The sequence below is a fragment of the Oncorhynchus kisutch genome, linkage group LG29 (assembly GCF_002021735.2).
Source record: "Oncorhynchus kisutch isolate 150728-3 linkage group LG29, Okis_V2, whole genome shotgun sequence".
Classification (NCBI taxonomy): Eukaryota; Metazoa; Chordata; class Actinopteri; order Salmoniformes; family Salmonidae; genus Oncorhynchus; species Oncorhynchus kisutch.
This window is the reverse complement of record NC_034202.2, coordinates 18210561-18229174: the sequence shown is the minus strand read 5'-3', so window position 1 is coordinate 18229174 and position 18614 is coordinate 18210561. Positions and strand designations below refer to the sequence as shown.

The 18614-nt window shown below is 43.8% G+C and overlaps 1 protein-coding gene across 2 annotated transcripts in view; it reads left to right on the top strand.

Moving 5' to 3' along the window:
• The first annotated feature begins 278 nt into the window (after positions 1 to 278).
• Positions 279 to 18614, top strand: part of LOC109874399 (ephrin-A5-like) — a 51130-nt gene continuing 32794 nt past the window's right edge. For both annotated transcript variants that reach the window (XM_020466281.2, XM_020466280.2), the window contains exon 1: positions 279 to 1379. In XM_020466281.2, coding sequence (XP_020321870.1) covers positions 1255 to 1379 — 125 coding nt within the window. In that variant the 5' untranslated portion in view covers positions 279 to 1254. The remainder of the gene's footprint in view (positions 1380 to 18614) is intronic.

Sequence of the window (18614 nt, the reverse complement as noted above, 5' to 3'; positions counted from 1 at the left end):
AAACATGGTTCGTTTCAAAATACGTTATGTGTGCGTAAAGACAGCATCAACCTGGGTGAAAGGTGTAAACCTGTAACCGAAAGATCTTTATAATCTCGTTTAGGGTCCATGGCCCTCGTATGTCTACTTTGTGAAATAAATTATCTGTCGCTTGAGGAAGCACTGAAGCAGATACACCTCCTCAGGAGGAGGGATGTTGTTTTTGTAAGCGAAACGCCCATCATTCAAAATGCAAACCAATGAGACTGTGCGTGAGACTGAAACTGTACCCGCGCTGGCACAGTGGGGAACATGCATGGCCGAGCGAGTGCTCCTCTGACATGGGTTGATTTCTTCATGCTGAACTACACGACTTTCCACCGCTCCTGCTTATATTTGCCTCGTTTCAAGCGACACTTAGACATATTTGTGTCCATGCTAAGGATTTTATGAACTCGTTTTTTGCCACGGCACATTTAAACGACTCCGGTTCAAGGAAAGAGCTGCTCCTAGTTCTTCAGCGGTTCTTCAGCCGTGACAATACAGCGACAGCGACAGCGCCGACGACACGGACACACAGCCGCGCGAGTAAAGGAAGATTTGGCACTGTCTGTAGCCGGCTGGTTCTGTGGAGTTAATTATTATTCAAATGTTCTAGAAACATTTCAGAGCATATTTATGCATGGACCACGCTGTTATTAACTTGAAAATCAACAATTCAACGCTGCGTAGGCCTATAGTTACAGAAACTATTGGTGCCCAAAGAAGAGTTGATCCGAGAGAATAATTATTCATTTGTGTAGGCTGTGGTAGACCGACTACAGGAGAAAACTATTATAAAGCTAAAAATTCATGTTTATAATATCTGTGACATCCCACATCTTCTGCGGTCGAAGAGGATGCTCTTGTTGCTATGAATACACGACAAAAACAATGACTGAAATAGTGTCTTTTAAACGGATCCTCAACTAATTAATAATCAAGACATTTACCCACCAATTGCAATAGTTTTTATTCCACAAACTGGCATTGCTTTTTTTTACTGAATGAAAAAACAACTTTTTTTTACAAATGTCAATTCAAGCCTCAGCACAATAACTGCTTCGTGAAATAATCCAATCAATGCGTTATACTCGAGCAGTCAACTAAGACATAAGGCAATTATAATTTAAAAGCCTTCAGATGTGAATCTAATTTCACTCTGTTCATTTGAAGAATTCTACCGCGCCAGACGCTGCATCGAGAGGGACCTTGACGTGTCCAAGTTCGGGAGCCATGCCGCAGATGGAAATGATCCTATGCGTTTCGCTGGTGTTATGGACGTGTGTCTACGGCCAAGAGCCGGCCTCCAAGGTGGTGTCCGACCGCTATGCGGTCTACTGGAACCGGACCAACCCCAGGTGAGTCTCGTGCGTAACCGCAATGTGTGTCAGGGATGGGCCACGGTTACAAACTTCATGCGGGATCAACTTAATTGATGACATTGGTTGGAGGTGGATGGCCCGTAGACCATATGATATTTGTTACAATGTGAATTTTAAATATTCTGCCCTACTATACTGACCATGATTCACTTGTGTATTAGCCTAAATATACATTTTATTGATGCACATCGGCAATCATTTACAAAGACGAACGTGTATGTTGCGTGACATATATCTTATCTACCTCTCATCAATAAGTTTGTTATATCTTATACTGTAAATACACCAGAATGATTATTAATATTATCCTGGTTCTGCTGGATGCGTCCACAGATCTGTTGCCGCGAAAGGCTTTCATTTTAGGTAGGCTTATAATTTAACTAATGGAAAATGATGTGGTTTATCTCTCGAATGAGGGAAATCGGGTGTTAGTTTGATCATTTAAAATATTCTGTGTGTGAGTCGGATTCTTAACGCGTTCACTTTTACTGATTCGGCAGTAGGACAATTATTCTGTAGCAGCAGTGGCTATTGATTTCTGTTAGAATTGGCTACGAATGTATCCAAGTGTCTGTTCAACACATCTATAATGTTGCCTTGAATAAGATTCAATATTATCAGCCAGTTTTCTTTGGAAAAATGATAAGCCGTTTGCATATGACGCACAACAAAAACCCACAACACTTGTGCCTTCTTATAACATGTTAAAAGCCTTTCCACATGGTTGTACAATAAAATACAATAAATATTCAGTTAGGTTTCCACCTGCCATTTGTATTTTATTGTAATTGGTCAAAGTTGCCAATTAGTGTGGTCACAAGGGTAAAGCAATGGCTGTAATTACCCACTGTAATGGAATGGTCAGATGTGACTGCTATTTGACAGAGATGCTAATTGTGCAATACTATTCTCAGGTAGCCTACAGCTTTGAGTTGACTCCCCAGGTGACTAACTGTTATTCACACTGGATGGCCTGATTCTCAGAAAATAGTTTGTAGTATGAGTGTACCACTTTGTGTCATGCATAACATATCACCTTTGTACCTTATCAGGTTTTTCCTGACATTTACAGTATCGGGATGACTCCTCAACATTTATGCTTAGGGAGAAGAAACTGGTCCGTTGGGGTGATATTGCTTTGCACGGAATCAACAGATGATGCTGTACTTGTTTGTCTTTTTGTGGTAACCCTGAGGCAAAGTGTGTGCAATGAGCTAGTTAGGAGAAGAAAGAGAACGGGTGAGATATTAACGCAAATATGGTGGCATCAAAGGCAAGGCTCTCTGCCTCTCTACCTCTTTTCCTGGAACAGATAACATCTTTGATGCACTCCCATAGTGGCATCAGCTCATTCCAACAGCTCCTGCCAAACCAAAAAAAAAACGAAAAAGCTTTCCAGCTTCCCAAGTCCTGCTCCTCCAAAGCCATGCCCCCCGACCCGGCTACCCTGCCACCCAACCACATGCTGGGGCAGACAATGAGGGGAGCACAGAGGGGTATTTCAGCAGTGCCCAGGCCCAGTGTGGTGCATGCTCCTGTGAGAGACACACATATGCTGAGGTCACACACTCTGTGGTAATCAAGCAGGCCCTGGGTTAACCATCACATGGCAGCACAGAGGGGACTGTAGTCAGGGTTAAGCCCAGGGCAGAGCCTGCCTCTCCTCTGAGGCTCTGCGACGGCCATGCAACGGCACCCTGCCTGGGTTTTGTCTGAGGAGAATAGGGCTCCTCAAGTCAATAAATGACTAACTCTAAATTGACTCTCCTTTTCTCATTCAGGGGCCTAATCCAAACCCAACCCACTGTATAATGTAACCATGCACCATGCTAAGACTCAGGGGCCCCTGGCCCTGCCGTTTAATATAACCATGCTCTGTGTTAGACCTTGGGCCCGTGGCCCTTGCTAGGTAATGTAACTATACTCAGCCATCAGAGCCCGAAGCCTGCTGGGGTATAGTCACAACTTCCAGATGAGGCTTTTTTCTGACCACAGTAGAAAAACGGCACCCAACGCGGCAGCCCTGCAGTCCATACTCAGCCATTCATGAAATCCCCTACAGGGACTCTGAAATTGAAATGGGAAGTGACTCGTGAAAAATGTAAATGGTGAAGACATTTTCTATTGTTTAAAACTCATGTAGGTTGATGGTGTCATGTTTGTTGCGCGCTTAATGGGGGCGGCGGCAGCGTAGCCTAGTGGTTAGAGCGTTGGACTAGGAACCGGAAGGTTGCGAGTTCAAACCCCCGAGCTGACAAGGTACAAATCTGTCGTTCTGCCCCTGAACAGGCAGTTAACCCACTGTTCCTAGGCCGTCATTGAAAATAAGAATGTGTTCTTAACTGACTTGCCTGGTTAAATAAAGGTAAAATAAATAAATAAATAAAAAATAAACGTTGCTCCTATTTCCCTCACAATATCTCTCAAGAAAAACCTCTCAACATTCTGACACACTTTGTTGATACACTCCAACAGTGGGAATCAAAAGCAGTGGAACAGTAGTGTAACCATGATAAGGATTCAGTCATGCTCGGAGGTGCAAATGACTCAATCAGTGACAGTGAGGCGCTCAAGTCATTATAATCACCTTAATTTAAAAAAAAATTAAGTGCTTGTTGAGGAGACATAACATTTCTGAGCTACAATGGATATAGGGTCATTCCATTTGATTTCAATCCACTTTTGATCGCATCCCCTTTGATTTGAATGAAACTTTCAGTGCTTGCCCATGGTGAAAGTGTTATGAAAGTGACTTTTTGGAGATACAGATTCTCAAAGTTGACAGATTTTGCATACCACAAGACAACACTGGAAAAGATTGAAGGTTTAGTTTAATGTCATTTAACAGTTTACAAACAGGGTTGTCAAACAATGTAATAATTAGAATTAAAAATAAATCAATAATTATTATTATTATTTTTTTTTAAACATTTAACGTCAATGATCTAAAAACGTGTCAACCTCGATTATTTACATTTTCACATATGTTGTACCTTAAAACCTCATTTGCATAATCTGAAGTCAATTATCTGAAAACGCGGTCAACAACGATTTTTTTTCCATTTTCGCACATGTAGTTTAGACCCTATTTTACATAATCTGAGGTATTTGTGTTGTGCACGCCATCAGTTGAGACTCAGCATACTCTTGAATACAGGGCGGGTGTCATTTCATTCATAGAAATAGAATTCATAGAATGGACCTGTCCCTTCAGACCACTGATGGCGGGCACAACACAAATACCTCAGATTATGTAAAATAGGGTCTAAACTACATGTGCGAAAATGATTTTTTTTTTTTGTTGACCACGTTTTCAGATAATTGACGTTAAAGGCTAAAAAAAGTTTAAAATATATATATATAATCACAAAATTATGGAATAGTTTGACAACTGTTTTTGTAAGCATTTAAATGCTATCAAACTCAACCATTTATCTTCTCCAGTGATTAAGACATGGATGTCTCATGGTATGGTGGGGTATGCAAAATGGGTCAACTTTGGGCACCTATATCTCCTGAATGTTTTGGCATTCAGGTCCAAAAAGTCACTTGATGACCACTTCTACCATGGGCAAATATGTATGGAAAGTTTCATTCAAATCAAAAGGGGTGCAGTCAAAAAGGGATTGAAATAAAATGGAATAACCCTATATTATAATAAGTCCGAGTGTTTTGTTTGACTTGTTAGTGACACATTTTAAGAGAGCATCATTTTTAAGTGCCCGTCTTATAGGAATGTGCTATATTGGTAGTAATTAGCTATAGAATTTGCTCGGCCACAAAATAAAATGTCTTGTAAGGATTGGAGGAGAAGGGCTATCTTTGGATGGCTGTTGGTTAACATACATGCGTGAATGTTGTGTAAACACGGTGGAGGGGCTAGTCATGCATTTTATTCAGTAATACTGTGTTAATACATGTGTAATTAAAAACACAATTTGGAAGTAAAGTTAATGATTAGATTATTGCCCATTGATGAGTTAGCATTAGAGAAATCCCCACCGGCCTGTATTTAGTTTGATAGTTGCTTAATTAAAACCGTCAGGCTCCATATGGGACACATGCAACCATTGCTGTGGCAAGGTGTTTATTTGTTGCTAATAGGTGGGATCAGTGGAGAATCATTCCTGAGTCCCTAATCTTCCTGCTGTTTGTGTCTCCGATGCCATGGAAACTGATACTCTTCCTCATCAAAGAGGCTCATTGGGTGGGACTAACGACCTGACAGCTGGGGAGAGGGATTTCAGCATTCTACAAGAGCACTGTCACCCTAGGGACTGCAGTTTAAGCTTCGTTAATGCCCCTCAAATCTTTCTACAACAGATGTGACATATTTATCGCAGACAATCAAACTACTTTTTCGTCTGTCTTCCGGTTCCACTACTTTGGTATACTTTGATTTGGTTCTGCAGTCCTTGTGAGGAAACCTAAGAAATGTGAAAATGACTCAGTGGCTTCTCTTTCCACCTCATAACATCCTTGCCCTTACAGACACAGATAGTTCTCCTCTCAGCGAAATGACCTTGGCTGTTTGCTTTCTCTATTCTGGCAACATTTCTAATCTCCACTTAAGAAACAATACACCACTTTCCAGTTTGTGACAAGTTGATGTTGTGATAGTTTCCCAGTGGCATTGTGAGTTTGCTCCGTTTGCATTTTTCAGCGTGTTTACCTTTGTTTTCCCCATCAGCCTTTTCCCGGCTCCCTGCTGCTGGGTTCCGCTTGGATACAAAACGGAAACAAAAAGCAGCCACGTCCAAATATTGACTGGGTCTCAGGACCGCAACCCTCTCCCAGCCCCAGCCCAGACCGCGTGAAAGGATACTATTGTTCCTATCGTACTCAGCGGCCCCATAGCCGTCTTTTAACTATGCATGCTCTTAAAGCGAGACAGGCATATAGGGAGAGTTGGAGGAGAGGGGAGTGGGAGAGAGAAAGGTAGTTGTGGCAAGGCTCTTGTGAGGGCGAGTACGTAAGGAGGCGAAGGGGAAGGGGCACACAACGGGAGCGAGACACAGTCCACAGGGGTAACAGAAGCTTCCGGAGATGGGACACAGGGTTACCCGGGGAAATAGTGGCCATGCCATGGGCCCCCTGCATGAGGTCAAAACCGGTATTTCCACACCTGCCCTTACTTAGCCTGTGGATGGAGCCGCATGTTGCAGCCATCTTCTCAGGGAACTCTTGGCGTCAGAGAGTGAGGTTATTTGTCCTGGCCCTCAAAGAAGGGGAAAATAGTCCTGTGGAGAAAGCAGTCTGTCCCACTGCTCTGTGACCCTGCACACAGAGAAAGGTGCCTTGGCCCTGTCAGTCTCTTCAAACTAACAAGGCTGCCACTGCTTGACTAACGGGGACTAAAAAGAGGAGGGTGTTTTAAGTGGGTGTCTTGTTGGTGAACATTTATTGTGTTAACTGTGTGTAAGTAGGGATTTCTCTGTTACCTTACATGAATATTCAATATTCAGAGCACCACACAATGAATCCCTTTTTGGATAGAAAGTCTTTGCCATGCTCTTTCTGTTAAACGTTGTGCAGATCACATTCTCAACTTCCGTAAACTTGTTTTCAGTCAATTTTCCGATCGGTGGTATAGCTCGGCAAGTCGGCATCCACCATTTAATATGCGTGGGCCAGTCAGTGGATTAGAGCCAACCCTCCAGCCCCTAATCTCCAAGTCTCACTTCAGCGCTCCCAAGGTTCATTTTTCTGCTGTTTCTTAAGGTTTAAGTCTCGGCGGGGCTTTTTGTGTGCTGTTTAAATGTGAGTGGTGAAATGGCGTCCACTGTGTCTTTGTAGGCACCAGTGAGGGTATTAGCAGAGAGGCTCTAAGGGGCTTAAGAGGTCAGCCTCCCTTTGTGTGGAGACACAAAACACTTCCTGTGGGACCCTTCACCCCGCTCTGTTCTTCCCCCAGAAACCCAGGGCCTGCCCGACCATTCACATTAATCAGGCACAGCCCCTAATGACTGCAGTAAAGCCTCTGGAACTGCCGCTTGAAGGCCCTAAAGAGTCCCTAAAGCCTCCTGACAGACAGTGTAGTGGTGTGCGGGGAAGGCTTCTGTATTGACGGCCTCTGTGCAGTAGAGTGGTGAGTGGCTATCCAAGCTTCCTTTTACAGTACGCTTTAGCAGAACAAGCCCACAATGAAAGAGGACTATGTACAGTAGGCCAAGGCCAAGGTAATGAAAATGGACGCCACAAACAGAATCCACCAGGAAAGTGTAGGGTCTGAACAGTTTCTCCTGCGGTGAGCTGCAGTAGCGTTGCGTTATCTCCTGCACGCCTCCTATTGCAGAACGTTCTCCCCGAGGAAAGGAAATCAAGGACGCATTTTGCACTGCAGACTTTAAATGGATCAAGTAAATGGAGAGAACAAATTGTCTCAGTGCAAATCAGGGGAGAGATGGGGAGAGAGAGAGAGATTCAGAACGAGAACTGGAAGGATCTCCTTTCCCTCTGTCGACCATAGCTGTGCTCTCTGCTCTCTGCAGCTGGAGGGCTAGAGCAAGGGTGTCAAACTCATTTCGCCCAGGGCTGCGTTCGGTCTTCAATGTGTTATACTTCCTCACCGTTAAAAATATATGTAAAAAATAGTCCTCTATTCATCCTTTTTGATGCTCCCTGACTGTCGTTCATTCGGGTGATTATTAGCGAGCTGGCAATAACTGTATGGAACTGTATGTATGTAGGTCCATTATCACTTCTAATGGGCCTACATTTTCTACTACCTCGTGGGCTCGATCTGGCCCGCGGGCCGTATGTTTGACACCCCTGGCCTAAAGCCTGGTTATTTACAGAGGATTGGCTCGTCCTCTGTCTTTAGTAATTAGTCATGATTGCTGTTCGTAGTGCTCAGTCTGAGATAGCTCCAGAAGGGTGTGGTCGTGACAGTTTGGCTGTTTTTGTGTTGTTAACTGGAATTCCACCAGTGCTACTCTCTGGTCTATGGCACACAGACCTGGCATGCTTGTGGCTCCCACCAGGCACATTGGCACAGGGTGCTGTGTTTTACAGACCTTAGTATATACTATTCCAAATGAATCCAAATTGGCCGGAAAGTATGCACGATATAAAACAAATGTGATTACCGCCAAGCATCCGTGTAATGCTTCGGGAACTTTATTTGGGTCAATGTGGCTTTTGAAATGAAAGAAAAATCAAATATCCCTCTCCAAGAGGCAACGTTTCCTAATTTCATTGGTGACTAACTTTCAAGGTCTTGTTTTTTTTGGGGGGGGGGGGATTAAGACATTTTGCTTCTACAGAATTTCTTCTGTGATTGCATCAGACTTACAGACAAACAGGGTAGATGAAGTGTGTAGTATTATTTTTTCACCCCATTGTATTTGCTGATTAGATCAGATTGAATTACTGATACACTCTGAAAACGAAATTGGCCTACATTTTTTAATGGTTGAATGTACTGTGCTCCTCCTCTGTAATTCATTTGGTTCAAGTGAAGGAAATATTACTTTTGTCTGATGAAACTTTGTTTTATCTGATGAAAGCTCATTATTTTTCATAGCATGTTAAGAGAAGTCTTATATATTGGGTTAGCTTAGTGTATGCAATGATCTTTGGCATAGTTGTGGCGTTTCAGGCACCCGTGGACAGATTAGGTAAAGGGCATTGATCATGTGATTTCGGAGTAAATAAAAAAAAAAGTGACATTTAGATATCTGGGAAGAACAGTGTTCTTTTCGTTAACTTGATGTGACTTTGCAGGACCTTTAGTGTGGCTTTCTGGCCCATGGAGACAGAGAGTATGTCCTCCTGTTGTCTTTGAGCATGCTCAGTGCTTTGGAACCCATGAAATATTAAAAAGCTGTTTGCGATCTCACAGTAGAGCCTGGACAGCAAACCTTCACACGCAACCAGAAGAAATCCAGGTCAGGACCACCATGACTTTAATGCAGGGGTCGACATTTTGTCTCACTCCATAATACATACATGTTTTCTCACTCACCCCATGTTTCTTTGATGTTAAGAGACTTCGATGAAATTAAATGAGTTTATCAATCACCCCAAGTTTAGCACTGTTGATTGAAATCTCAGACTGCTAGGATTTGTTCTGTCTTCATAGGTGTCTCTCTCTCCTCTTTGCCCGACTCCCAGCTGTGTCTTGTGACGGGGAGGGAAGCAGAGACCGCCATTTCCCTCCAAATTCGACTCCATTTTGTTTTCAAGAAATAAAGTCGGGTTGAGAATCCTGGGAGCCTTACTGAACAGGCTCCGCCCCTTGTTTAATTCAACATGAAGATCCTTAGGAGACATCGAACAGCTTTAGATATGATTAACCAAAGTTTTTTTGATTGTGATTTTAATGCATTTCTCCAAAAGCATGTACAACGTTAGTTTAAACTGAAAACAATGGTAGAAGCAACATAGTCATGGCTTGGCTGTGTTTGTGTCATAGCCATTTTGCGTTTGTGCCCTAGCCTAGCTTAGCATAGCTGTATCTGTGCCTTGGTTGCCGGTAACCTAGCTGAGCCGGCGGCCTGGCACCCGTATCACTCCTCACAGCAACACAGTGGGAACAAGCAGGCAGATGCTCGCAGGGCCCGGGCTGATGATCTCCCTTTATGTCTTGGCTCCGCCAGGTCCCTCAGTTATTCTAGTGCATAATTGATGGCGGAGTTAGAATAGCAGAAGTAATGCGATGAGAGGGTGCAGCCAGGCGGAGCGAGGGATCGCGTGCGTGCGACTGCAAACATTGGAGGGGACGACGAGAGGACATCTGGAGTAACAGGTCCCCGTCCTCTGGTGTGTGGATTTCGACACAGAATGTCACCCTCCCAGCCAATCACAGCTCAACATCTTCCCACCAGTAAGACGTCTTCGCCGAAGCAGAATACTACGTTCCCCGTGAATCAGACAACCGACCGCAGTTAGCAGTCTGTAGTCTGCAGATGATGTGCTAAGTTTGTCATAGGTTTTATTAGCCTTTTCTCATATTAAATGAAACTGAAATACAGAATGAGTAGCATTACGCTTTTACATTACATTGATTATAATTTAAGTCATTTGGCATTTTACTAGTCATGTGAATGAGCCGGGATTGTGGTGTTTATGGGTACATTGCGTCACAAGGCATTGTCTCCACCATCTTTGTTCCTTTATCATGCATTAGATGTAGCAGAGATTGGCTGTGCTGGATCTCTAGTGACAGGGTGTATATCACACCTAGACAAGTCACTACAAAGAGACACTAATGGCCAAATAACCCTCCCTTGTCTACTAAACAAAGAGGCCAGGTCACAGATAACCTGTCCTGTCCCACTTTGAAGCAGTCGACTTACCTTTCGCAACAAAAAACTGCAATAAAAGCTGCAGGACTTCCCCTGAAACCCATCTGAAATACCTGTGTTCCTGGTTACGATGCTGCGATCAGAGCTTGAAACCACTCGGTATCATTCCCAATAGTATTATAGTACTATGGGACAGACAAGAAGGACCAGATGTACTGGATAGATGTGAGACAATTACAACTATATAAGATTTTTTTTTTAAGTTCAATAAAAAAGAATGTAGAATTTTTTCAATGTAAGTCAGCCTAGCACTAAAATATATCAACGAAAATGCCTTCATTTTAATTGATAAATGAACGTCTTTTACATTTTTTAAAGAAAACCTTTAGTTGTTAGAAATAGATAGCAATTTATTTTCCATCGTTATATCATTTGAATACGACCAACAGTCATCTAATAAAGTTATGATATTTTAGTTGTACTAATTAAAACCTAACATCTATTTCATGGAATCAATCTATCAGACCAAGCAATGTACTGTATACTTATTACTATATATTTGTAAGAATCAAGATTCTCAAGGGATTGTATATTATAGCAGCTTATTAGAGGATCAAATATTTTTTTGATTTCAGTTATAAACTCTGAGCCATGCTATGATTTGGCCAGTTACAGTATTCCATAATAACTCAATGGGCAAGTCTGTCTGGAGAAAATAATATTACCACTCTGCTATAAAGACTTCCTAAGCAGTGAGCACACTCAAGGAACAAGTAAAACATATTTATGAGCAGGACTTTATGATCTTTAATGACCAAAGCCCAGGCCCTTTAAGTGCACTTCTGGGCAGAGATGTTTTAGGGCCAGACATGGAACCAGCCAGGTAGTGCTCATACAGAGAGGCACTACTAGTAATATTTACCGGAATTTATTGTTTTGGTATGTTCATCCTCACATGGTGACGAAAACAGTTGTAAATTGTCACATATAATATGCTACTGCAATATCGATGTTTTCACTCGCTAGAGCATTTGTTTGTAGCCTATGTTTAAGAGTAAAAACAAAATCAAGGCATTCACTAATGTGAAGCACAAAATATAGATATATTGGACTGTGCTAGCTATATTTCAACAATTACATTACTCCAAAATTGAAGTACAATATTTTATTATAAGACAACGGATTTAGAAAGATATAAAGACAACTTTGAAGCAAATAAATAAAATATCGCCAACTATTTTTTAGATAGATACATGAGAAAGATTTATTTTTTTAAACTAAAAAACTAAACATTTTCATAAGAGTCTTGTGGTGGGTATAAATCAAATCAAATGTACAATGAACTTCTGACAAAATCGATCAACAACTGGAAAATACAAAATAATTACATTTGAATTGTTTGAAATACAATCAAGTATTTTCATTTTGATCCTCGTGCTGAGTTAGTTATTTGATAAGTTAATAAGTTATGTAAAGGAGGCCCTAACCATATTTTATGGAATGAGTAAATAACACAGTCAGGTGAATGGTGCTTTCTAGATATAATGGTCAGTCTAAGAGAAAAGTGCAGTTTTATTTAGGAAGCTGGCGTTTCAGTGCTTGGATGGACCTTTGATCCAACCATGGGTGTTTCGTGACGGCTTCCAAATCTGTCACTACTCCACTGTTACGCCTATTGGAGCATATCGAATGATTAAAGATGGGGGAAAAAGAGAATTGATTGAAAAAAAGCCTCTGGTCTGTTAGGTTCTGAAGTCTTGTGACTGCTACTTTGGGCTATGCAGAAGTTCTGTTAGTGAGGTCAGTCACACGATACACAGGGGGGCCAAAGAAGTACACCGGCTAACACATCACACACGTTTAACAACCACCAACCAAGCTACCATAGTATGACGGAGGCAGGCTCATTGGAAATTTTGCCCAGCAACATGATAGGAAATATGGTGGGCTGAGCTAATATTGCTGGTTACAATTCTCCTTTTCTATTGGTTAAAAATTGACCATGTGCAACTGGATTTTGCCCCAATTGTTTCTGGAAAACATTGAAATAACTGATAATTCTGATAAAACTTTTAGGTAAACTCAAGGCTTCATTTAATAGATCTATATCATTGTGTTAATCATTTTGGCGTTCAGTTTCAGCTGGCAGTGTGGCTCACAGTGCTTGCCTGTGCTGGTCTAATGATCTCCTGCATTCGGTAGCTTTGTTCCTGTTATTTAAATCCCACAGTATTTCCAATGACAAATCCTCTAGGCTAGTGTAAGGGATAGGAATTATGCAAATCCAAGCCCAAAGACAATGGAAGCGAGGTGTGATCAGTCAGAAACTCACCAATAAGGATTAAGCCAGAACCTGTGGCAACCAATGAGGCATAGAGCAGCTGCGTTTTCATTGGGAGATCAGCACTGATAACCAAAAGTGTGGCAGATACACCATGTGGAAATCGTATTCCATCTGTACCCATGCCTAAAGGGAGGCCATTAATGCACTGTTGGATTTATGCTGTGTGGCAGTGCTAGTTTATTTTGGGGCATATAGCCACTGGAAAGCACAGAGCAATCATTTTAAAACAGTATCCACAACATAGTGTCCATGCCACATAGTAACCACACACACACACACACACACACACACACACACACACACACACACACACACACACACACACACACACACACACACACACACACACACACACACACACACACACACACACACACACACACACACACACACACACACACACACACACACACACACGGGTGCCTTCCTTTTAGCCCAAGACATCTGAAGTAAATGTGAGAAGGTTATAACCACCCGTCTCTCTCTCTCTCTCTCTCTCTCTCTCTCTGTTCCTCACTTTCTTTCTCTCTTACCCTTTTTCTTGAGAACGATTTATCTGTATCCCTGTCTCTCCACATCTCTCTCTCTGCTTTCCTTTTTCTGTCTCTCCCTCTCTAACCCCTCACCCTCCTCTCCCTCCCTCCCTGCCCTGGTGTCCAGACGTCTGTCACATATGCTGACTCCCAGTCCTGGGCTGATATCAGATATGAGGAGAGGGACTTCACAGCCTTTCACTCCTCTCCTTCCCCCACCCCTCAACCCTCCACCTCCGACCCAGCTGACTCCCCCATACTGGAACGGCTAAAGTTGACCTCTGATGTCATTTCCTCCCCTCTTGGCGTGACTCCACAGGACTGATACTATGCATCGTATCGTATGGATCTTTAGTAGGCGTTTTCCCAAGTTGTATACCGTACTCTTTCCTCTACGTCTGTTAATGGATGTGAATGTGTGATTGGATATGACTGCATATAGCAGATGCTTTTTTAAATTTTTTATCAGTACCCGGGCTGTGTGTACAGCTTGATGTGCGGTACCACAGTAAGCAGCAGGGTGTGATGTTCACTGTTTGTGGGCCTCGTATTGTGCTCAGTGCTCATGGCTGTTACAGATGCTCTTCAGATGATTGTGTGGCACTGCATGATTTTAATTTGAAACCACACTCTGGCCCAGACAGACACTCTCATCTAATCTGGTGTGGAAATGAGTCTGCAGGCTGTGTGGAGACAGAGGTCTTAAAAAAAACACACACACACACACAACTGACAAGCACATCATGCCATGCATTTACTTTATCCCCCTGTAAATAAGCGTTTTGACCAGAGTTTGTGATTAATGAACGTCAATAGCCGTGAACAAAGTGCAGTTTAAATGTTAACAGTGTCCTCATCTGTTTGTATTGCCCCACATGTAACGCAATTCTCAGATCTGCAGTAGCCACATTATCTCCCCACATCCCTCACATCTTAGATGGAGAAATGCGCTTCAGCGTACCCCGACTCCCGGTCCCTCCCCACCAATGTCTTCCTGCAGCCTTTTGTTACGGTTCAGAATGGAGTTGACACGTGTGAAAGCGAACGTGTTATCCCCAGCCCAAAGATTCATTATCCGCTGCTGTTCTCACGGGGAGATAGAAAAATCACTTCTTTGTGAAGAGGAGGAAAGAGCTTCCCTCTGACCTCATGGCTGTGGTGTAATGTCAGGGGGTTGAGGTTGGCTGCTGGGGTGTAGCCACACCCACTGGGCTGATGAACTGTGGAACCCTCCCTGAGCTTGTCTTTCCCACCAGGGGAGAATCTCTGTTGCATACTCCTCAAGTCCTCTCTCCTCACCTCCTTCTCAAAACCAATTGGATGAGAAAGACAGAGGTCCCGCCCCTCCAATGGGTTTTGAGAAGGAGGTGAGGAGAGAGGACGCGAGAAGTATGCAATTGAGATTCTCCCCAGGATTACAGACGATAGCCAGGGCCCCTGCTGGAGAGACTTGGCTATGGAAACTTAGAGAACTGACTATGTGCAAGTGCTGCTTTTCACACTGTATCATTTATCATCCCTCTGCGAATTATGTGTCACAAACTGAGACTCTGAATACATCCCTTTCCTCTACCAACTGATCTCAGATTAACCCAGCTCATTATGAGAACTGCTCGTACCCCCTGTACAGCAGAGGACTGTATTGCAGCAGCATGGCTAGCCTTCCTTCCACAGCTCTCCAATTAGAGAGCTCACAAACAGATGACATAATGGCCCAGAAGAGCCTGCTGTCTTTCAGGTGCAAATTGAAACAGTGTGTGTTTGCCAGCGAGCTCATCCCAGCTAGTCGAACGCTAACACTCTCTCTCTGGCCACATTCCATCCTCCCGCCACCCCAGGGGCATCACTCACATCCCAACGCACTGTGATGGTGTTTTAATAGTAAATATGCAAACTGTGTGATATCCAATAGGCTATCAGATGTAATTATGACTGAGCAGTAGTCCCCCCTTCCCCCATGACAGCTATGTCTCGTTAGCAAGAAATGTGAAAATAGCAGCACTTTACATAACTAAACCTCCATGGGAAAAGCTGGTTCTGTGGGGAGAGAACTGTTAATGGATTAAGTGGCTGCTCCTTTTCCCAGTGAGGGGCTGTTTTCCCAGTGTAGGCCCTTACTGTTCATTCACATATGGCCCTCCGTACTGGGCACGCTAATAGGCATGGCTAGCGTAGCCACTCAGCTTTTGACCCAGTTCCCTGGCCCTAACTTCCAGCTTTCCCCCTTGCTCTATTCATCTCCGCGGCCCGGCATTCTTGTAAAAAAGAAAAGAAAAGTGTGTTCACTTTGGCGGCCGATGAAAGGAACACGGGACTTAAATCACTTAATGAGGGGAGACAAGCAGTGCTTTTGTCCAAGTTGTACTTGAGCTGCGTCCAGCCAAAGGCCTCTAACGGGGTCTGACACCTTTTCTCAGTGGCACGGCCTGTATGTTTCAGCACATCACCAAGGGGCTACAATCCCCACTCCAATGTATGTACGTTTACACTGTAAAACACCACAGCATTTATTTGGATTTCTAAGTCATATCACTCTGTTTATTTAGCTGGGACATTCCTTCGTTTTAGGAGCGGCAGCAGGAGTGCATTTCTCGGCAGGAAGGAACCCACAGGAAGTCTGAACCACTGTAAGGGCAGGGCAGGGTCGCTCCCTGTGGGCTTGTGGCCTTGCTGGGGAGTATGAATGATTGGGATCGGAGGCCAGAAAGGCACGTAGCAGAGCCACAACCGCTCCACCCCTGCACCGTGTGACTTCCAGCCAGTCCCAACTGTTTCACACACGGAAGGAAAACCACTCTCACTCTCCTTTTTCCTCACTTCCTCCTTTTATCACTACTGTCCTGCCCTATCTTCCTCTCACCCTCAGTCCGTAGATTCTCCATCCTCGCCTCTCTCTCTCTCTCTCTCTCTCTCGTTCAGTCCTGCTTTCTCTCTCTCTTAATCCTCCTTATTCCTCTCATCTTTCTAGTTCAATATTTCACTCCTTCTCTCCATCTCAACCCAATCCCCATCACTCACCCCTTTCTTCTCTCTGAAATCCCGTCATCCTGCTCTGTTAGTTTGTCCATCTCAGAACTAGGACCGATGCTCACAGATGACATTTGTGCAGAGCTCCAGTAACACACACACACAGGCAGATGAGGTGTAAATATCTTCAGCGGGGGGGTGTGTAATTGGAAAGGTTCACTTTAATTATGGAATGTCATTCAAGTTTTTAGCTGCTTGCCAAATCTGAGCCCAACGTGTAAATTAGTTTCCTGATGAGCAAGGGATTTTAAAAGGCCAGTTCTTGCACTGGGGGATGGAAGAGCCGGAATGGCATTACACAAACCATTAACATATCAGCTGTAAACAGTTGTCACTGAAAAGCCGCTGTGTGTGTTTGTTGGTGTGTGTCTGCGTGTGTGTGTGGGTCCTCAACGTAAGCTCATCCTAGTCACGGTGCTCAGTAAATGCCACATGATGCTGTTTTTACTAGCCCAGTTTATTTTGATTCCCTTTGAAATAACACAAACAGCCACCCATTGACAACCAAAACAGGTCAGAAACCCTATTAGGATGCAGAACACCTCCTTAGGCAAATATGGATTTGTCTTTGTGCAAATGTATAAAGAATGAACAGTGTGTAGTTTGCTTTGCGACCCTGCTTTGTATGGGTTTGAATGGCCTGCGACATGGCCCAGTAAACCCTGAGAAACCCGCAACATGAAAGGCTTCGTCTTTACACCAAGGAAATTATCGTGACACCTAATCACAAAAAGAGAGAGGGAAAAGAATCCCACAGGAGCCCACAGCAATCTCCCCGGGTTATCTTGAGGGAGCGTGACCTTTGTGACATTGATGGGATTTCACACACACACACACACACACACACACACACACACACACACACACACACACACACACACACACACACACACACACACACACACACACACACACACACACACACACACAGACACACAGACACACACACAGACACACACACACACACTTTCATTAGCCCTCTGTGGTGTGTGTCTCGTGTGCTTGGCTTTGTAGAGGTGGGGGAGATGGATGCTTTTTCTCAGCTTTCTCTCTCTGTTGTCCTCAGTCTTCCTTAATGGTCCTTTAAGAGAGTGAAACTGATGGAAAACTGACCTTAGATCAGTAGCTAACATAAAGCCATCTCCTTGAGCCAAACTTCTCTTTATTATCACCCAGTATTTTATACACCCAATAAAAAACATATAAAATGTGTTTTGCGTTTACCTTGAAATATTTGCAGACTGGTCAAATTCAGCGAAGCAGCCATTTGAAAAGAGGCATGCCTGTCGGCAGTTGGCTGGATTGGGACCAGTGAAACCAGTCTGCACTCCTCCACTCTCTCGCTCTGTGTCTCTTTCTCTCCCCCAGTCAGTCTCTCCATTCCTCTTGACAGGCCTTTCTCATGTCAGGCCAAACATGTGCTTTTCCTTAATGCTGGCGCACTGATAACCCAGGGTACCTAGTGCTGGAGGCTCACAGACAGCTATTTTCCATGAGCAGTAAATAAAATAAACAGTTGGCTATTTTGGGGGGGGGGGGGGGGGGGGGTGTAAGGCCAGATGGATGAGGTGTTTTAAATCAGCGGAGCTCCGAGGCTGAGCAGGGCCCCGCTGAATGTTCTCTGCACCCCTAGTGGACTGACGTTACCTCAGGTGGGAGATGAGGAGAGGAGAGGAGAGGAGAGGAGAGGAGAGGAGAGGAGAGGAGAGGAGAGGAGAGGAGAGGAGAGGAGAGGAGAGGAGAGGAGAGGAGAGGAGAGGAGAGGAGAGGAGAGGAGAGGAGGATAGGAACTCACCCCATATTTCTATCTACGCATATATGTCTCTTTCTTTCTTGTTCCCACGATCTTTTCATCTCGATTTTGTCTACAAACACATTCATTATTAGCTGCCCGAATCATCCACAGTGGAAAGAGTCTGAGCTTTCCAAATCCAGACCCCATCCTTTATCAACGTGTCTCTCCATCCAAGCTGTTCACTGTGTGAGTTTCTGATCTAAGATGATCTAAGTCTGATGTGTAATCCCAGCCACCTGGGTGTGTGATGGAACAGTATGAGCT